The sequence below is a fragment of the Motacilla alba genome, chromosome 3 (assembly GCF_015832195.1).
Source record: "Motacilla alba alba isolate MOTALB_02 chromosome 3, Motacilla_alba_V1.0_pri, whole genome shotgun sequence".
Classification (NCBI taxonomy): Eukaryota; Metazoa; Chordata; class Aves; order Passeriformes; family Motacillidae; genus Motacilla; species Motacilla alba.
This window is the reverse complement of record NC_052018.1, coordinates 24,033,853-24,055,548: the sequence shown is the minus strand read 5'-3', so window position 1 is coordinate 24,055,548 and position 21,696 is coordinate 24,033,853. Positions and strand designations below refer to the sequence as shown.

Below are 21,696 nucleotides of genomic sequence, written 5' to 3'. Positions count from 1 at the left end.
CTTGTAGTTGCTGCTGTTGAAGCAGTGTTTAATGTTGTGTGGCTGTTGGCAGGAGACTTGATGCATTTTCACATGACCCCCTCTGGAACAAAAGCAGATTGTTTCCTTCTGTTTTTCTGTTACACAAATGAGTTCCTTTTGAAACAATTTCTTTTTCTGCAAATTCTGGAAATCGACACCAGGAGTAGTTTTTCCTTTGCTAAGTCTTTTACAATCTGCTGTTGGATAATGCTGGCACAGAAAGCTTCTTTGGAGTACCAGCCCAAAAAAGCTGACACCTCTGCAGAGAGCCTCCTCCTCCTGGGAAATGAGATTTTCTTCCCGTTTTATGGAGAACTTCAATGTAGACTCTCATTTCTCGCTGTCTTTACTCTAGCTAGGCAGTTTGTTTCTGGTTTCTAACTTGTTTGATTTACATATATGCATTTTTAATGTCCAGTAAATGTAGCAATATATGTAACAAGTCACTTCTGCATCAGGCTTTTTTTGTATATTTTAGTATAACAAACCTTTGGTTTTGTACCAGCCTCTGCTTTCTGAAGCCTTTGCCTGTGAGAAGCAAGGTTGAAGTCAGATGCAGATTGTTGGCTGATGCAGTGCTGCATAACTAGACCAGTTAGTACTGGATGAAAAGAGCAACAAATTGTTTAAGTGGGGATCTCAAACAACAAAATGAATCGTCCAGCAGGGAGTGGGTTTTGTGGCAATATTTAATGAAAAATGAAATGAAAATGAAATGAAAAATGGGGTGACAAAAAAGGTGCTTACTCTAAATATCTTTTTTTCTCTTTGTAATTATATACTCATTTCTCACAGCCTTTCTGATGTTTGTGCTTCTGGTGACACAAGTTAGATTTCCTTATTCCTAGGATACCAGTGTGCTAGTGCTGTAGCCATTCACACAAGTGCTCAAGTACCACAGCTGGTGAGGTGACATAATCCCAAAAATGCACTTTATTCTGAGGTGTTTGCTTTCTTGGGCTGGGCTTCTTAAGTCAGAAAATAAAACCAGTATGAATTATGGCTGAAAAATAATTCTAACACTTCTGGTTATTTCAATCAAGCCTTTTTGTTTGTGTGGGGTGACCAGATTCCAGTGACGTTCCTGTGGCTTTCTGTAGTCCCAAGCACTGTGACATGAAGTGAAAATCCCTTCTGTGTGTCCCTGAGAGCCCCGCAGGGAACAGTGGGTGGTGGTGCAGGCAGAAGCGCTCAGGAGCCTCTTGGCCTCCTGCCTGGGGCCCTGCAGAGGAAGGGAAGAAGACCACAGAGTGGAAATGCATGACCTAAGCCCCTTGTGTTTGCTTGGTCCCATGGGAAGTCAAAGCCCCTGCAGGCCTTCCAGCACTGGCTCCCAGTCCCACTTGGGACTGGGGAAAGAACATAATTTGGATCCTGCTTGGCTTTTCTTGTTTGACCTGAATGAAGTTGAGGTTTCAGTCTCAGATGACTAAAACCAGAGGATATGTGATTAATTTAACTTGCATAAATCAGAAATCCCCTAGAGATGGGATTTTCACAGGTGGAAGGGAGATATTTCTTTAGGTAGAACCAGGGAAAAAAAAGAAGATACTGCCTTTTTTTTTCTTAGCAAATACATACGAGCTTGCGTAACTGTACTGGTTGATGCTGTGGGTATACTGACAGCTTTTGTTGCTTATGTTATTTTCTCATAGCTAAAAATTGTTCTTAATATTAGTACTTTAGGAAAGGAGAAACACCACAAAGTGAAAACCATTCTATTAGAAGTGGATAAATTTTTATTAGTGAAAGTACAGTGCAGTTCTGGATAGAAAAGAGGAAATTGGAAGAGTTGGGGTTTTTCAGTTTGGTTTATTTTGGTGGGTTATTTGTTTGTTTGGTTTTTTGGGGGGGGTTTGGTTTGTTTGGGTTTTTTTGTTTGTTTTTTCTTAAACAAGAAAAAAAATTGCATTCTCTTCTCTTGAGAGCAGCTTTGTGCACAGTTGTCCCTGCTTGTGGACAGCGTTTCTGCTTCTTTTCTGCTTTAATTGTAGTGAGGTACCACAAGGTGGGTGCCTCGGTGTACAGACCGGGTGCTACCAATAAATAGTGGCTGTGTGAGGACCTGACAGATGAGATTTAATTCACTCTTCTGATGTTGGATGAATTTTATCTGGTAATGTCTTATTAGTAAGCAGGTTCTGGAACTGGAGATGCTGTATTTTCTGCCCGGACTCTGCAGCCCTCTCTGTCACTTGGTGACTGTTGATCTCTTGGTTTTATGGGCTGTTAATCAGAGCTGTAATCAGTCACCTATCTGCAGGTGATAGCAGAGCCAATGTTTACTTTTTTCCTCCTTTCCTCCTCTTCCCTTGCTAGCCTTGCTAGTGATTTGAGACTCTTTGTTAAAATAGCTTCATAGTCTTTATGTGAAAATTTCAATGTTGCTGCCTTTCTCAAAGACCCGTCCTCCTCCTCATTAAAGGATCTTTCAAGATGCCAGCTTTTATTTGTGTGTACAAAATACAGAAATAGAAGGAACTTCAGGTTAATCTGAAATCATTATTTTAAGCTTCTGTGCATCTATAACTGTGATTAAGTACTTCACTGGGAAATGTAGCTCGTACAGCAATGACTGTCTGAGGCTAGAATAAGCTTTATGTGCTTAATATATGCTGAGAAAATCCATTATATTTGCTGGAATTTTTGCATACTAGAATTTTCTTTGTTAACCCTAACAGAATGTGTTCAGATGCTGAACAGTAAACTATTTTCCTGAGCAGAAAAACTAACTTTCTCCTTTTCTTTCCATTTCAGTAGGTTGTATAATGGAGCTTATGGATAAAACAATCAATAGTTACTTTGATGTTTGGCTTGGACCCAGAGGTAAGATTTCTCAAAAGTTAATAAATAAATGCATAATATAATATAATATAATATAATATAATATAATATAATATAATATAATATAATATAAACCAAACTGATCTTATTAGAACACAAGAAACATTTTTCCTCTAACTTGACATTGACAGGTGACTACTTTCTTTAGGATCTCCTAAGCATCAAAATATCTGACAGTGTAATAAATAAGAGTCTATTCAATGCTCCTGATCTTTTGACTTGAAGAGGTCATTCTTCTTACTATCAGTTAAGCTCATGTTGTTTGTCTTAGTGGGTGGATCACTCAGATCTTTGCTGCTTTTTTTTAAATTTAGTAATAGCTTTTATTCCAAAACAGCCACTTTAATTTGCATTTAATGAAATAAAAAATACTCTTGCCTTCATAACTAGATCTTCTCTGGAATTTTTCACTAAAAATATCTATAGTTTTTGGGAAATACTGCTTCTTTGAAACCATTCTTTTTTGAAGAAGCAATAGTTTTGGTAGGTTTTGCCCTGGGAAAAACTCTGCAGGTGGAGAACTGCAGTCCTGGTCAGTGTGAGGAAGCCAGAGACTGTGGAACCAGGACAAGCAGTGGCCTCATGCTGCGGGCCTGGGTAGGATGGTCCAGTTCCACCTGGTTCTGCCCAGGGGGATTAAATGACTGCATCCTGCACAGTGTGTGCAGAGCAGTGCTGTTCAGTGGCATGTGCTTTCTTCTTCTGACTGCTGCAGTAATGCCTTTTCTCTGTCCCACTCAAGATCCAGTGATGGTGCCCCTTCTTCTCAGGAGAAAGTCCGCAGGAGATGGAACAAGCCTCTGATTCTTCTAAGTGTGTTTTCTGTTTGCTTTTATTAGTGTCTCGGTGCCCTTGTTGTCTCTCTCTTCATACTAAGCCTGTTTAAATTAGCCTGGACGTTCTGATATAACATATTGCATGTGGTCTGGCATATGGTCTCTGCTGTATGAGAAAAATCATCAACCATAAAGGTGGCAGATCCAAACAATGCCCTGCCTTGCCTACCTACTTTCCAACCTACAGTTTTAAGGCCTCCTTTCATACATTCAGAATCCATGTACGACTCTTTTAAAATTAAGTCAAGACTGTGAATGACAGCAGTACTTGAATTGTTCGTTTATAATTTGGTTAACTTGGTCTCAGTCCTTCGGGCTGACTTCAGTGAGAGGAGCGAGGTACTGTGCTGATGTGGACAACACAGATGTGGTTCAAAAGGATCACACTCATGTTCCAAGTAGTCCCCTAAAATTCTCTGATTGAGGGTGGTTTATGTGCTTTTCCGGAGAAGCTGGTGCATTGCTAGCCAGACTGGTTACTCAGGGAGGACTGACTGCTCTGTGTTCCATTGCTCATTCAAGGACTCCAAAATTTAATTCTTTCTAATAGCACATACATAAGTCTAATTGTGTTAGGATTGACTGGAAAATAATTATGAGGATCATCCACCTATAACTACAGAGGAATCTGCTTCACTCCTAGGTTTGCTGACTCTAGGAAATAAGATGTGTACTATCAGAAAGGGTTGGTTGAAGAAAATAAGGGGGAGAGATTTGTTGAAGGTTTTCTTTATAATTACCTGTGGTATTCAAGTGGGTGACAGTTCTGAATGGTAATGAGTATTTAAAAATAATAGTGGTAATAACTTAAGAATATTTTTGCCTTAGGAAAATAATTATTTCTGCTTTCATAAATGCGTAAATAAAATATTGTTTGTAATTAGCAATGTGGCCAGTAGTAGAAGGGCTTGCTGCACTTCCGTTGTCTTTCTTTGGTATTTCAGCACTGGAATAGTTTTGGGTACAACTATTTTTAGTTGTGTTGAATTCTCTCCTTACAAAATCTTAAGTGTTTGTATGTTTTTGTTTGTTTGTTTCAGACCCCAGAGTAAAAGGATGGCTTCTTCTGGAGAACTATACACCTACCTTTATCTTCTCAGCCTTGTACTTACTAATTGTATGGCTAGGACCAAAGTACATGCGGAATAAGCAGCCGTTCTCATGCAGGGGTATTCTAGTGATCTACAACCTTGGACTTACACTGCTTTCTCTGTATATGTTTTATGAGGTAAGACAAAAAGGGTTGCTCATGCTTATTTTGCAGTGTCCGTTTTAATTACATTGGCTCATGTTGAAAGTAGAGCAGTGCCTCTGAATTCGGGAAGCATCTGCAGAAGTGTGCAACCATTTTCAATGTCACTTGTCTGGGGAGAAAACCCTAACTGTAATGTTACCTCTAAGGATGGCGTGAAACAAATCTTGACTTTAACATCTTTGCTGACCTTGGTTAGCATTGTTACAAATGCACTTTGCTCAGTTGGTGGAAGTGAGGTCCTGATCTTTCAGCATGAACTTGGCTACTCCTTCAGTAGCGTCTCCTTGCTCAGTGTGATTGTGCTGGTGGACTGTACATAGTACTTTGTAGCAAAACTGCGGCTTCATCTGGAGGGCAAAATGTTTTATTTATTTGTGTTTAATCATGCACACACTCCTTGCATCTATTTCTGTAAGCTTGCAATAGGTTCTTTTGCATCCTCTTAGTTTTGCTGGGAAATGAAACGTTGCTGAAACAACGCCATTGTGATTCATTTGTTTATTTGAGCTTAAAATCTAAACATACAAATAGATTTCAGACTGAATTGAACTTTCTGTGAACTTATTTCCTTTCATAAAAACCCAAAGATTTAGGCAGTGTAAAGTCTCCACTTCCCTGAGAGCTCTTTAGCTGCTTTTACTCAGAACTGTCTGTTTTTGTTCAAGTGCAAATTAAGAACTATGGTAGTGTAAATAATGATGTGGTCAGAAAATTACTCTTTTGCTTTAATGTACAGAATATTCTGGCACACTCTTAACCAAAGTATTTCTTCTTTCTGTAAGGAGATATTTCATTTTCAACATCCTCTTTTCAATTCTTTCACTACAGTCTTTTCAAATACAGCCTAGGACTAAAAACTACTAATCTCTCTTTTTTTTTTTTCATGAGCTTAGAAGTGTATATAAGCTGCAATTCTTCTTAAAGTTTGTAGTTAATTCTATAGTGTTTTACAAGGTGAGTGTCTAGAGATGAAGTGATTTAAATTCAATGTTATTTCTCTTGTGTAGTGAATTGTCTACTCAAAATTCATTGGGTTGGTTTATTAAGTAATTTGATACTTAATTGTTCAGTTGGGGGCAGTTTTGGATTCAGTAGGTACTTGGAACTACTTGTGTTCTTGATGTGCTTATATTTCTAAACTCCTTGTCAGGGTGTTATAATCCAGAAAAAATGTGTGTTGATCAGTTCAGTTTGTCTAAATGTAGTGTTGATGTTGACTTCAATGTCCATCTGCATTATTTGATGCAGGTATTATTTACAGTTATATAGTGATCTGTTGTTTTAACTTCAGTAATGTTATTGAGAGTTTAGAAGTGCAGACTTTTCTTCAGTTGTACCAAGTGTGAATACTTGGAATAATACTCCTAGTTTCTAAATTACTGTAACATTCTGCTGTGTTACAAAACCTGCTGGTAAATTTAAACAAGAGAAAATACCCAAACTGTTGATCCTATAAATGTCTTTCTCTTGCTAACAATGAATTGGTTACCAAGGGAGGACTGTTCATTATGTGCTGAAGAAGTCCTCATACTTGTAACCAGATAAATAGCTTTTATATTGTGGAGCAATGACACACCTAAAATACAGTGAATGTTAAGACCCCCCCTTTCCTATGTAATGAAATACTTCATGTGAAAATAAGTGTTGCTCTTAATCTAGTATTATCCATACAGAACTGTTTGTTAGTATTGTAAATATACCTTCTCCTTGTAAATGGGCATACACAAAGCTAGAGCATTATGGAGATTATTAAACAGAGATTATAGTGGCAATAAAATGTGGTTGGCAGCACTTACAAGCTGGATGTGAGGGTAAGTGATGCTCTGCAACAAGGAACTGATCCCATAAAAATGCTGCAAAGCAGAGAGCCATGCTGATGTAACACCACACTGCTTGATGTTTGCAGGGAGAGAACCAAAGGGCATAGGGAAAAAATGAGTTCTTGCACCTCTAAGTATGTTCTCTGTCTGAAGTACCTGCACGGCATGTGATACTCTTGCTCATATCTTATCAGTCTTGCAAATTTTCCTTTGAAGGATTAGCCATTTATCAGTACTTTATAGTACACTTATTTGCTTTTAAGACAGAATGATGAGGAACAGCATTCAGAAAACTTGAGTAACTCCCTGTTCTCCTCCTTGTTGTAAGGAACTCTCAAAACTCCATTTTGAGTTTCAGTTGGATTAAAATTTTTCAGTCCTACTGTGAGGAAAATCATAAAATGTCATCATTTATGAACTTGTTTAGTAGCGTGTCTGAAAAGAAGTTGCTTTAATAGCTTGTGTACAGTACACCTGAAACCCTACTTTGAAGTTTTTCCTGAGTTACAGCTATGGTGATTCAGGTCATGATTCATAAGCATCACAGCTCAGTTTGCATATTATGTGACCAGAACAAGATGTTAAAGTGAAGTATCCTCCCAGCTGGAATGAAAAGGATGACCTACTTGGTTTTCTGACCTTTATGTCTGAATGATTCTAAGCAATAACATGGGGAAATTTGGCATCATTGGATTTGTGTAACTTTAGGTGTTGTGTATTTTGGTCTAAAATCACTAGAAATTTTAGACCTGTTATGTGGAATTCGTAATAGTTTCTATGTGTGCTTGCTGTACCTTTTTTATTAGGATATTTAATGACTTGGCTGGGTTTTGGTACTTGCAGAGAAGTGGACTGCTCTTGTCAGAGACAATATAACAGACAAGGCAGATCTAGGGGAGCTGGAGAGGTTTTTCCAGGCTAATTTGTCACATACTTCAGGAGGACAGGATATTCTTTAGGGACAAACAATGCTTTATTCTGTAAAAATCTACAACGCTTGGACTTTAAGGAGAAATAACACTCTTATGTCTCAGGCAGGGGCATCAAGGAATGCCTTCCTGCGTGGTGGAGAAGGTGCCTACAGGGACTGGCAGTGGGGTTACAGGATATGGGCTGATCACCTGCTGGCTGGCAGCCTGTGTCTGGAGCTGCAGGAGCCGCTGGAACAGCAGAGGCAGCACTGCTTCCCCTGTGGGATCCCTGCTGGGATCGCAAGGCTGTGGTCCGTGCCCGTGCAAGGGCCCATGCCTCTCTGCTTGAGTCTCAGCTGGGTAACTTAGCTAAGAGGGGAGAGTGCCAGGTGCCCAGTTAACACTGCACACAGACCTGTGTTATTTTGGGGGAGTTTGTTAGCAAAACTGGCCAAGTGATCTGGACCACCTGGACTTACATTAGAGAAAACTGGTCAGTGATGAAGGCTCGCTTTCTTAAGTGATCTCTTTACTGTCTTTTTTCTTCATCTGAAAAATTAATTCCCTACTGAATCTGCCTGAGGAAGGCCTTAGATTTTCCTGATGAGTGAGGTGTTGCATATGGTGTAGGAAAAGTCTTAGGAAGTAGGGAACCCTGAGCCGAGGTGCTGTGTCACGAGAGCCATGGGTGGCAGCTAGGCTGCTCTTTCCTCTCCCCTTTCTTTCTCCACCCTCCTCCTGAAGCTCTTATCTCTGCCATGGGGTAACTGCATTCATGTAAAGATAAAGTTCTGTATCTGTACAGGCATTTGCTTGCTTTGATCAGACATGAGCTTCTGTTTCTCTTCATTCTAATCTAGCTCTGTTTTGAGCCTTGTAAACCCGTCACGCCTTGACAGTGTGATGCAGTGCTAGGTCCCTTATCTGCCCCTCTTCAGTGAGTCTCAGACTTCAGTTTTATCATGAGAAAAAAAACAAAGTCCTCCACAGTAACACCTCTCCTCCACCCAGTCAGACCGGTATAAGTGTCCTGGCCTATTTTGGTAGCAGAGGTGATAAAAAGACATGTGCCACAGCAGTTCAAAGAATTCAGCAACAGAATTACAAAATGAAAGCAATAGGAAAAATGAAAACTTCATTGCAGGGGAAGAAAGTGTGGGTTGTTTCAGCACAAATGGAATCTTGAGCTGCAGGTTTTTCCCCTGAGCAGAGTGGCTTAACATTGAGTTTGGGTTCTATTTTAATTGGCTTATGAACTGTCTTTTTGTGCTGCTTAGAAACCATGTGAAGTGGTTTGCTCAAGTGCAAATGGTTATAATTGGCCTTTTCTGGACCTGTTAATTTCTCAAGAGAAGATTTTCCTGTGGTTGTCCATCAGCAGTGCCATCAGCAGGTCTGGACTCCTGCCATCCTGAAGATGAAGGACTTCTGGAGAGAGCAGGCAAGGAAGGAAAGGTTGTCTGAGGCTGTGTTGGCAGAGGAGCCAGCAGTCTGTTTCTGAGCAGGTTTCAGACCTACTGTACAGTGGTGTAAGGAGGTCTTGGAAACGCTGGCCATCCAGGGAGCAGACCACAACTTAAATGCACTGCTGGAAATTTCTGACCCCTCCTTACCACTTTTGGGGTGGCAAGGAAGCAGCTTCCTGGGACTGTACACCTGTGCATAATGGAGCCATTTGTGGTCATGTTTCACAGTCATCTCTCGGTTTTGTTTTCTGAAGCCTTCCAGTATGGGATGAAAGCATTGTGGGTGCAAGAAATAATGATGCCGGGCAAAGGAGCAGCTGGCTAAATGGGGAAGAAGATTATTTACATGTTGTATGTTGCACTGAGTAAGGTTTGTGGGCAGCAACAGCAGTTTGTGGGCAGCTGTAGCAGCTTTTAACCAATTAGTTCCTTCTGGAAAGTGGGGAATGAAATTATTTTTGTAACTACGCTAGCTATTTATATGATAAAACATGCTGACATTTCCTACAAATGTTGCTTTTCATATGTCATTTGTGGTGTGAGAGTATTACAGTTCCCAGCATACAATAATACGTTCTTTTGTAAACAAGGGAGTACTCAGGTTGAGGTGAAGCCACTGCTCATAGCCACACTGATGCCGTTGTCCTTTAGAGAGGTGGGATCCATGGAGACACCTTTGGTTGCATTACACTTTAGATGGTGAGCCTGTACTGCTTGCAGGAAAAGTGCTGTGGATTTACTATGCCAGCCTTTACTGAGAAGTTTATGCAGTGCAGCATTAATGATGGATGTTGTTTGGATTAATTACGATGTAAACAATGTGATTATCCTTCTATTCCTAACACTTCCTTGAGCTATGAGAACTGTATGAAAACATCTGTAAGCTCTTAACATGGTCCCTGTGCAGTGTGGCATTCTGTCTGAGGCACTGGTGGGCGCCTGCAAGGCATGCAGTCTTTCCCTCAGTGGCCTGAAAGTGGCTTGGTGCAAAGCTTGCTCTGGGGCACAGCTGGTCCTTTAGCAAGGAACCACTTTTGAACTGGTGTCCTCTGCAGAGCCCTGCAGCCAGCAGAGGAGTCCTTCCATGGCTGCCTTCCCTTTGTTGCTTGGGTAGGGAAAGTGCCTGGCTCTGCTGCTGATGTGCACGGCTGCCCTGCCCTTGCTGTGGCAGGGTGCTATTGATTTATCTCTAATACAAGAGATACTTTGAGATCTGTATATTATGATATCACTAGATGTACATTTTTTCCCCTTTATTGCAGCAATAATACCATCTCAGAAAGTCAAAAATAATGACCTAGGCTGACTGAGTATTTTAAAAGCTAATTTAGGAGGAAAATGAAGCATGAAGGAAATAACATTGGGGAAAGGTAGATAATTTAAGTGATAATCTTTATTGAACCTCTTAAAATTAGCTTACTGTTCACAGTTCTGAGCAGCATTTAGTCACACCTGTTATTGTAGTCCTTTATTCAAGTGATTTTTTAAAATGACTTTTAGTATAAGGAATTTCTACTGTGGCTTTGCAAAGCTATTTTTTATCCTGCAGATAGATAAGGCCAAAAACATACAACTTGCTTCTGCCTTTCAGATGTTTTATGAGATACCTAACAATTTTATTTCACTTGAGAGTTGCCTCAAGTTGTTCCTCCTCTCCTCATGCTATTCCCTAGAGGAAGAACATCTTTATAAACAATGTTCAATGATCCCCTCTGTTGAGATATTAAGGGGGATCTTGTTCATCTCTTTGCCCATGCTCCTTTCTCCCATTCAACTCTGAACCCGTCCTACCATCTCCTACCATCTGTGAAAGGGTGAGAACATCCAGCATGGGTCTTGTTTCTCTAGAGATTAAAGCCTGCCCCTCCACAGCAGACACCCTGTCATCTGCATGACTAAGAGTTGGTCATTACTCTTTATAGTGACTCCGTTATGTTTGAGGTGTTACTTGTTATGCCAGGAAGTCAGGCAGGCAGTGGCATATCCTGCAGAGGAAGTCACTTATATTGGGAAGGATATAATATGCTTGGGATGAGTGAATTGCTTAAAAAGATCTCTTGAAGAATGGCAATGCAGTGAAGCATGTGTAGTTAGCTGTTAAGGAGAGCAAAGCTGAAAATGTGCTCTGTCACATGGTTGAAAAAATTGTAGTCGCATCTCTTGAGTATAAAATTTTTCAAAGATGTATCTCTTTCCAAAAGTAATCAGAAGAAAAATGTATTTACTGAACTTTGGTTATTTACTTTCTCTAACAATGAGATCATCAGCAGAGAAGGAGACTTCACTCTGAAAATGCTCACAGTGTGGGATAAGTGGGGATAAAATGTTTCCTCCTATTTTTATTCTGGTATACCCCAATTGGGAGAATTTATTAATTCACCCTTCACTATGATTCAGTCACTGCTTGGAACTTAAATTCAACCTAATGCCACCCTCAGGTGCCCAGGATTTTCTTGACACCAGATGTCGGGGCAGAGCCACTGTGGAGGTTTGCAGGTGTCATGGAATTCAGCCTTCTCTTCAAATAATGCTGTATTTTTTTATTTGTTCAGCTGGTGACGGGAGTATTGGAAGGAGGATACAATTTCTTCTGTCAGGATACACACAGTGGAGGAGAGGCCGATATGAAGGTACCGTAATCGAGACTTAGAGCTGGAAATGTTTCAAATTGTCCACTTGAGTGTAAGTGGAGAGCAGAACAGTATTGATTATGCACATTTTGGTTAAACTACAAGCTTTTTTCCTCCTTTTGCAGTACAATATACAATGCACTGTCAGACATAACAGTTAATCTATGGTATATTCATGGTTGGTATTTTTGTGAGCAATTATGTGCAAATTTTCAAGAGTCCCCAGATGAAGACCTGGTCTTCAGACTGTATCCAACCACTCTGTTTTGAGACTACCCTTCTCTTTCTGAGATGTGGTGGTGATTTCTTCTGGTCACACTTCTGACCTCTCCTTTACAGAGAGCACTGCAGCACCAGCTCTGGTTAAATATTTTCTTATTTCTCCCAGGACAACCGAGGTGCACAGCAGTAGCCTCATGAAGCAGTCTTTGTCATCCTGTTTTCAGCTGTAGCTGTAGATTTGTACCTCGATCTGCTATGGAGAAGTGTCTTCAATCCTAGTAGTGCAGGACAGAATCTGGATTTTAATCACTTAGATAACAAAAGAGTTGAAAACCCCCACAAAGTGCAATGCTTCTAAAACTTGTTTCCTCCTTCCAGATCATACGTGTCCTCTGGTGGTACTATTTCTCCAAACTCATTGAGTTCATGGATACCTTCTTTTTCATTTTGAGGAAAAATAATCATCAGATCACTGTTCTGCATGTCTACCACCATGCAACAATGCTGAACATCTGGTGGTTTGTTATGAACTGGGTGCCTTGTGGTCACTGTAAGTACTGGGTTATGGTGGGGCAACATCTGTATCAGGGGCTTTGTTTTGGTGGTCTTTTGATCAAACCAAACATCTCTGGTACCTTCAGCTGCAGGATTTGTTCTGTACCATATTAAGCTGCTTTGCTGAATTGCAGCTATTGTAGATGGTTGCAGGAATTAAGCTGCCAGCACAGCCTCTAGGAAAGGAATGTCTATGTAGATTGAAGAACTTGTGTGGCAGTGTGACATTTATCAGATGCATTAGCCCAGGTCAGATACCCATCAACCTTGCTTTCTCTATTTTTGCTGTAGTTACAGATCCCCTGATGAAATAATGCTCTTTTCCAAGTCAAGCCAGAAGCTTGTTTCAGCTGTAAAACGGCTAAAAGTGACTCTAGTCCTTCTATCTGTAAAATTCACTTGAGATATGACTTTCTTAATTTAACCTCATAGCACTGGCCATAACAAATGATTTCAAATAAAATATTGTCCTCTGAGCACTAGTGAACATGAGCAAATGGATCTTAAGTGGAAAATTTCCATGTTTCTCTTGTCTAAATCCTGCTAACCTTTGGCAATCTGAGTTCAGTTCTTTACATCTACTGCATTTAGCTGGCTTCTAGTTTCTTAACTGCATTATCATGGCTTAGCTGTGGTTAAGATGTGCAGCTTATAGCTACTGCCTTTGTTGAACACTCCAGTCAAGAGAAACCTTTTCAAACCCCATGGATGTGAGCTACTGGCAATGCAGACTAAGAGGCTGCATTCCTCAGGAGTCTGGTCTCTGAGCCGAACAGCATAGAAACTTGTATTTGTTTTGTGTTGTCAGCACAACAGTGAGTAATACTGAACTTAGAAAAAGTCTGCATCTGGAAACACATTCTCCTCCAAGGAAGTCAGTCCTTGTTCATACAGCAATCAAAACTGCGTGTATGTAGAATCTATCTTGTGCTCATGTGGTCTTGAAAACACTTTTGTACTGTTTCTAGTCATGTGTTTTTCTTCTTCCAAGCTTTATGTTCTTTTATGTAATCACAGCTCGATGCAGTTCAGTGTTAAGCTAGAAGTTTCTTTAATGACTAAAGGTGCTGTAAAGGACGAATAAAATAGCTAACTTACAGTTTCTGAAGGTATCTGAAGCTTTTGGTTACAAATGACAAAATTGGCTCCTGCCTGGAAGGAAGTGAAATCAGCCTAAAAGTAGATGGGTGGAGCTATTGATTGTTTGGTATATGAGCATTCCTCCTTTTTATCAGTTTCCTCAGTTCCCTTGAGAAACCATAATGTAGATGTAAAAAAGAGTAACTTGAGGAAACAAAACCAGAAGGCTGGTGTAAAGCACAAAGCTGCAAAGCAGCTCAGCTACTCCACTGGGCAGGCAGAATAAAAAATAGGGTAAAAAAAGAACCCTCTTGCTTTTCTTCTAAGAGAAATCATATTTTAAATAGTAACATTTTGAACTTGTTATTTTTAAGGTTCCATGAAACAGCATGTTCCTTCCTGGTAATGCAGTGTACTTTCTTTTTCCCTTGCCCCTTTTTTTAGCTTACTTTGGTGCCACACTGAACAGCTTTATCCATGTCCTCATGTACTCCTACTACGGGTTGTCTGCTGTTCCAGCAATGCGTCCTTATCTGTGGTGGAAGAAGTACATCACTCAGGGGCAGCTGGTGAGTGACTTGCTCTTCAGTGCTTCAGCAGGCTCTTGTATTCGTGAGGAGGTCCTCTTGTCTTTACCAAGTCAGGAAGTTTTGGCAGGGGATAGAAGAAGAGAGAATGAGAGCTAGTACCTTCTACATCTTGTAGTGCCTACATCACCTTAGAAATCCAGCTTCTGCACGTCTGTTTGCTCTGTTTTCAGGCCGATGGGGGACTGGGGATGTACACGAATCAATGCTGAGGTCTGTGGGATCTTTCTCCCCCACACCATGTTGTGTGGCTAGATGCATTTGGGAGTTGCAGTACTGGAATTTCTGGGACTCAGTAGCCAGGGAGGAGGCTTTTCTTACAAGCCCTCTTGAGCTAGCCTGCTCTTCCCTGTGATGGTTGGTCAGGCTGGGACAGACCAGAAACCGAGTGCAATGCCATCCACAGCTAACAAGGGCCATTCTAGTCCTGCAGGACAATGCCTTTTCTGTCCTACTTTTGCATGCAGTTGCAAATGGTTTATTAAAAACTATTCCGTATTTCTGCTCTCTTTCTGCACTTTAAATGGGCAGATTTTTCTCATGTAATTCTGTGTTGGACTCCTTGTATCAGTTTGCATTGTTTCTGGTGTGTGCCGTGATGAAGCCTGACCACTGTGTGTTGGAGGTGGTAAGAGCAGTGAAGTTAAGTAATACAGCACATGCTGTAGTGATACTGCATGAGAACCAGGTTTCAGTGTGTACAACACGTCAGAACACCACAAGGAAATGTGCAGGGGTGTTCTCTCTTCCCCATATTGTAGGGGGGGGAACTGAAACCTAGAGATAATTTATTTTGTTATATTCTTCTTCCCTACCCCACCCCACCCCTTCTCAGAGCTGTGAATAGTTTTAATAACGTTTGCTGATGATGATTAATAAAATTTACTGCCAGCAATTCACAGTGTTGATTCTCAACATGGTTTTTTTAGCACTGTTCTTCCTGAAGGATGGCTAAGTATTGTAGTTAAGGGCTCATTATTTTCATGGGAGGCACGGAGGGGTTGCTTTAGTTTGAGGTTTGTTTCTGTTTTTCTTTCCAGATTTAGGCTGTATTCTTCATCCTGTTCAAGTGCTACAGAGTGCAGTGTCTCAGTGCTTCAGTTGCTCCCCTGGCTGTTGTCATAGCTGCTTTCACTTCCTTGCCTGCTCTGCATGCATAGCTGTTAGGGCAGCAAAATAGCAGAGCAGAACAAACAGTCTTTCCCTTTTTAAATAAACATTCCCTAATCTGGTAGCCTCTGTGTGAGGATGAATTTTGCCTAAGGCCCTCTGCATCACATAAACCCAAATTCGGTTTTTCCAAAAGAGATAATTAAAGATAATTGGACCCTTATCCTCCACCCTGGCACCCCAGCTTCCCTGCAGCCTTTATCCCAAAAATTCTTCCACTGGAGCCGTATGTCAGACAGTTCCTGTCTGTGGGAAGGGATTGCAGGGGTCTGTGTGTAGACCAAGTGACCCCAGGTCTTTTGCAGCTGAAGCAGTGAGATGCAAATCTACTCTCTTAGGATGGTAAAGTCAAATCCCACTGAACTCTCACTAGGAAGAAGGTGGTCTTTATTCCTTGGGACATTTATATATATCAGTTCTAAGTAAGTTACTCTAATGTTCTAAAATGGAAAAATACAAATAAACACACTTAACAGGATACCACAATCTGAATGTCTGCTAACTCAGGTTTACAGAGAAAACACTTGCCAAACACACAGTATTACATACTCTTTACTTGTTTTGGAAATTATTGTTGAGGTTTTGGTCACTCATGTTTTTTTTTCCTTGTTCCATTAATGTGCTCCATTTCTCTTATTTTTGTTTTCTCTCCCCAGATTCAGTTTGTCTTGACAATCTTCCAGACCAGCTGTGGTGTTGTTTGGCCATGTGCATTTCCTCAGGGGTGGCTGTATTTTCAGATTTCTTACATGATTTCTTTGATTATCCTCTTCACAAATTTCTATATTCAGGTAAAAGTAACATTCATCAACTCTTTCTAGCATTCTGCTGGCTGTATCTCACTGGAAGGCTGTGACAGATAGACCTACTTTCAAATCTTCTGATGATTTGTACCCATCATTCAGAATGCTTAGTAATTTCAATAAGCCAGTTATTAAAAAAATGGCTTATTGCAATTTTAACTGCAGGTAAGGGAGAGGAGGAGCTTTATGTAAGACAAAGCTTTCCAGTCTGAAACAAACCAGCAGCATGTGAACCTGTGAAGCACCCGAAGGAATTGTTCATTTCTGCTTTTACAAGTGGAAATGCTTGGTTTTTATCCAGGGGAACTTCCTTCACAACATGCAGAAATAAAGTTTTCGTTCACTTCTACAGGCACTTTTTTGTATTTTCATATGGAAAATAAGTGGATTTAGTTGTGTTTCTACAAATCTGATTTCATGTTTGAACAGATCCAGACTTGGCATGTGTTATTCTGAGCAGTTCATAACTGGGCTCTGTACAAAGATGTACAACTACTGTCTACAGAAAATCATATACTACTGTCTGCAGAAAATCAAACCAACAGCCTTCTGCCCCCAAACAAGCAAACTCTGTTATATGTTTCAAATGTCATTTGTGAGATTTGGGCATTTTGGTTCCTGTGAGAATGATTCACGGGGGGAAACACAGCAGCCTTCCCTGTCTGTTTTTCTGGTACTTCTTAAAATCAGTCCCATGATTTCTATCACTTGCTGCATCTGAACATGCTAATTAAACTTTATAGTATATTCCAGATATTACTTGATTTTCTTTGTCAATTTTGCTCACATATTAACTTTTAATTGTTTAAATTCCTTTCACACAGAAATTTGGGGAAATGTGCTTTTGTCAGGCACCTGAGCCCCTTTGAAAAAAATTTATGTATTTTTTACTATATGTAATTTTTTTGACAGTCTCCCCAGTCCTGTTAGTTTTTGATTCTTGTGTTAGCTAATGGAAATTCTCATCACATTTCTATCTCTGAACTTCCCTCACTTGTATTGTTTACCTACCTCTTGTTCTGTCTTTGTTCAAGGTACTGTCACCTGCAGTGCCTCAAACCTCCTTCCTCACATGTCATTTTGAGTATATTCTTATCCCGTAGTCTGCTCATAAAATTGCTTCCCTTGTTTCTGATTTACTATTAGTATAACACTGCCATCATACTGCCAAGCCTTTTTCTTTTCCAGTGAACTACTCCTCTCACTGTGATGAATGAAAGGCGTAGTGTAGTCTCATAGACAAAAAGTGGTTGAGCTTGTTAGACTCTTACCACCGGCACAAGGTCTTTAAAAATGATGAATGCAAGTTTACTTTTGTGTTTCTAGAATTACTGTGAAGAAGTGGTTATTTATATCTAATTAAGCAAAACCATGTGTCTTTCCTTGTATTTTAGACTTACAACAAGAAGGCATCCTCGAGGAGGAAAGAGTATCAGAATGGCTCCATGGCCATTGCGAACGGGTACACAAACAGCTTTTCTTTCCTTGAGAACAATGTGAAACAAAGGAAACAAAGGAAGGATTGAAGACCAAACTGAAAAACCATTTTGATAACCCCAACAACAAAATCATCTGATTGTAAGCACAATGAGAGTTGTGCACTAATACTCTAATGGCTACTGTAACTATTCCTGCCTAGAATAGTGTGATTTATGTAGGACTTAACCAGTGCAAACACCCTAGAAACTGTATACAGAAAATAAAAGTAGGTTAAAGTTTAAAAATAATTCTGGGCTGTCACTGACCCTGCTATAGACTATGGAAGGGAGTATTATCATATTATCCAACACTGCTGTTGCCTTACTAGTCAATACGATAGGTGCTGAATTATGATTCACAATTTGAAAACACTGTAATCTAAACCTCCATTTTTTTTACTATAGATCATGCATGTGATTGTAGAGGTAATTTGTATGATGCTGGTTTCAGTAGATAAACACACATGCCTTAAATTAAAAAGCAGGGCCCAAAGCTTATTACTGGTTTAAAAATTAGGGTATGTTTCAACTTTTCAGTTGATTGACTTTTTATCAAAAAGTCACTTAGAGAAACCCATTGATCATTTTACTGTTCTGTATGTGATACACGATGCTACGTATCTCTTACTCGATACAGTGAAATTGGAAATGGCGCATTTAGTTTTGTATATTTGGCTTTAATTGACTCAACAGTCACAAAACAGATGGAAAAGTTATTTTGCCTTTTTAATAGATCTTATTTTTTTATTTGAAGTACATCACTAACATAAAAGTAATTGGCGCTTACACAGTCGAGTAAGATTTAAATATTGTCTCTAAAGTTTAGAGCATATACAGGGTGGACCCATCTATTCTTTTTACTTTTTTTCTTTTTTTTTCTTTCTTATTTCTGAGAATTCTTAAATGCTAAATGAAGAGTGGTTTTTAATGTGAAACTGGCAGTTTCAAGTGTTATTACCATAGCCATATCCATATTTTAGGAGCTACTGTTTAAGTCTGTGACATATCCAAAAGTATATTTCAAAGTGGAGCCAGAAAGATGCTTTTCTGATGGAATTGTCTGTATGTAAGTTGGTATCTGAACTGTTCTTCATGTAGCATACATTCACTTTCAAAATGTGCCTAACACAAAGACTTTTTTTTCCCAAATAAGCAAGTTTAAACAGTTTAAGTCATAGCTAATGTTTTTTAAATGTTACTGAAATCTGCTGGAAGTGTCTGTTTCTGTAATGTGAGTTGTGTATATCACTGGTAATGTTTTGGCTTGTTATCTAAGGATTTGGTTTGAGTGCTGGTTAAAGTTACTCCTTCTTGTAAAATGCTGTCTTGCACATACGAGGAGTCAGTTGCAGAGCCAGTATCTGTTGTTGGTATTCTGGTATCTTCCATGGTGGAGTCCATTAAGCTCTGAAAAACTGAATTGTGCAAGACATTCTGCTGGTTATTGCTCAAGTTTAACTATTTGGTTTTTTGATACTTATATAAATGCCAGTTTTAGCACATTTAATTGTTTTTAAATATTCTTTAAATTTTTTGCACATCTCTTAAGGAATTAATAAGTTCTCTTACTAGTCTTGTGGGTTTTCATTCCTCGTTTCGAAGGAGACAGTGTCTGTTATGTTTACATTATCAAAGCTTGTGCGTGTGTCTTCATTTCTAGGTACTGGTTTGCAGAGTCTTTACATAGCTCAGTACAGCAGCTGTAATGTTCAAAATAGGCTGTCTAAATGTGCTAGAAATAAACTCTTGGCTCATCTGAATATCCTTCATTGTTAATGTTTGACATGGTTTAATCATTAAAACACTTTTGATGACCTCTGCCTGAATTTTGTGGGTCTGTACAGATTTAAGGCATTGCCCCATCCTGTGTCAAGCCAAGGAGGAGCCACCATGATGGAAGAACAGCTGCAGATATTCAGGGACATTTAGTGTACCAGAGATTTGGCAACACATTCTTTACAAAAACCTTTGGCAGTTACTAAACACTATTCCCTTGCCTCGCTGTAGAAATCTGGTCCGTGTGATGGATTTAACTCCCGCTGGGATTACTGACTCACTGAATGCAGAGCAGCCCCAATAGCTTGGGATGATGAGTGCCAGGAGCAAATGTGACTGAGAGGGACTTCCTGCCTCCCTGTAAAATGGGGATAATACCTCTCTCCAGAATGGAAGCATTTTTGCAATTTCCTTTTAGCTCCCCTTGCCCCTAGGTGATTGTTTTAGAACTCTCTCTGATCTGAGTGTTATACACATTGCAGCAACCCCAGACAGGCTGGTGATGGACTTCGTAACAGAGAGCTACTTACATGGCTGGCTGTTTGAAGAGCCTGCAAGGGAAAAGACAAAAAACATAGACCAGGGAAGTGGGTTTACACTTTGTGTGAAAGGCTCAGAGGTTTCATGCTCTTTTGGTCTCCTCTGGGAGGGTTCTCTTGAATGCCTGAGGTAGTTGCTAAGACAGTTTCCTCTCTTTCACATGCCAATTCAACTATGGAATTGTGTGTTTCTAACTGCTCAATAAGATGCAGTTCTTTGGCTGTTAGGCCAAATCTCCAGGAAGTACCTGGAAGGCAGAAACCACAGCACCAACCTGGCCTCCCTGTGTGAGCCAGCAGAGATGGGGCTGCTGCACTGCAAGCCTTTCCTTTAAAGTTAATGGCACATGGTGACAAAACCCAGTGACTTTGTCCAAAACTGGCAGGAGATGTGACCTTGGGAACATCAGCAATGTCTACACCTGTGTGGCAAAAACTGTGGCTCCTGGATACTCTTCTACAGTCTCAGCAGCAACTGAATAGTGTCTGAGAGCTGGATGGGTTAGATCAGACATCATCTTGCCATAACTGATGAACCCAAGCACGACCCTTGCGTCTGCCCACCTGGCTCAGCTTCCAGGGCATCATCTGACCAAGTAACAGCCTTTGGGTTTCCTCAATTCCCTGATGACACGTAGTTTTCCTAATAGCTGGGATTGGTGCCTGGGACTATGAGAGAGTCCTCAGAAAGGACTTCTTCTGAGGGCAGGAGAGTTGAAAAAAGATGAATTGCTGCCCACAGGAGGGAGAGGTTTCATGTAAAGGTGCCTGAGGAGAATGACACAGTTCAGTTACTTGCAGAGAGAATGACCAAGCTACAAAGCATTAGGCTAAGATCTTGTGCAGTTCATGAGCTGACCAAATCCCTCCCTGCACTCAGGCTCTACAGCCTCAGTGATGACATGTTAAGCTTTTGTTCAGCTGTGAATGGGATAGGTAAACTCAAATGTCAGAAAGCAGCTTTTTTAGGGTGATCCTGCTGTTGACATTGAGTGCTGCGTCCTGGATGTGCAAGCCAGCTGTGGCATTGGGATCGCTCAGGAACTGGGATTCTTAGGTTGGCAGGAAGAAGAAAAGCAGTGAACAATTACAGAAATCTTTGTGGTTGACTGTGTATTTTACTTGATGCAAGAGAGATACTAAGTAAGTGTTGGAGCTTCTTATAGGACTTATAGCCCCAAAACTGGGGTAACAAATGCCCCAAACCTCAGCTATTCTGGAGGTTGCCTCTCTCTTTGATATTTGGTAGCTGTCTTGTGTTTAAGTTGATAGTGTGTTCCTTGTATGAGACTGGAATGTATGTTGTTAAAACGTATGCATTATTCAAAAAAAGACATGTAAAAGATGGATGCCAAAGAGAAGTATAAATAAAATCAGAAGCCAAATTACTTGAGCTGTGTGAGTTCTGCAGGGAATCTCTTTGAGGCACTGCAGGGAATGGTGAAATACAGGTAGAGATCTGTTAGAGAAATGCCCCTCCAAGCTGTATTGGTACAGAGGATTAACCTATATTGTCACTGTCATCCTCTTGCCAAGAATTCCTGCACCAGCAAAAGTGATTAGTTGTGATCATCAGGATGTCTCACAAACTGATTTATAAAGCAAACTTTGATTCCATTTTCGATTTTTAATTCATTTACTTTAAATAGATAGATATACAAAACAAGGTCCATATGTTTCTCACTTTCCATAGGATGCATTTG

At 40.1% G+C, this 21,696-nt stretch overlaps 1 protein-coding gene across 7 annotated transcripts in view; it reads left to right on the top strand.

Moving 5' to 3' along the window:
* ELOVL5 (ELOVL fatty acid elongase 5) overlaps window positions 1-19,494 on the top strand; it is a 39,477-nt gene extending 19,983 nt beyond the window's left edge. For 4 of the 7 annotated variants that reach the window (XM_038132010.1, XM_038132015.1, XM_038132011.1 and 1 more), the window contains exons 2-8: window positions 2,779-2,847; window positions 4,742-4,929; window positions 11,706-11,783; window positions 12,384-12,555; window positions 14,085-14,209; window positions 16,054-16,188; window positions 17,595-19,494. In XM_038132010.1, the coding sequence (XP_037987938.1) occupies window positions 2,790-2,847; window positions 4,742-4,929; window positions 11,706-11,783; window positions 12,384-12,555; window positions 14,085-14,209; window positions 16,054-16,188; window positions 17,595-17,726 (888 nt within the window). In that variant the 5' untranslated portion in view covers window positions 2,779-2,789 and the 3' untranslated portion in view covers window positions 17,727-19,494. Of the gene's footprint in view, window positions 1-2,365; window positions 2,509-2,778; window positions 2,848-4,741; window positions 4,930-11,705; window positions 11,784-12,383; window positions 12,556-14,084; window positions 14,210-16,053; window positions 16,189-17,594 lie in introns of those variants that run through there. The other 3 variants (XM_038132013.1, XM_038132016.1, XM_038132012.1) reach the window with 3 other exon arrangements.
* The last annotated feature ends 2,202 nt before the right edge of the window (window positions 19,495-21,696 follow it).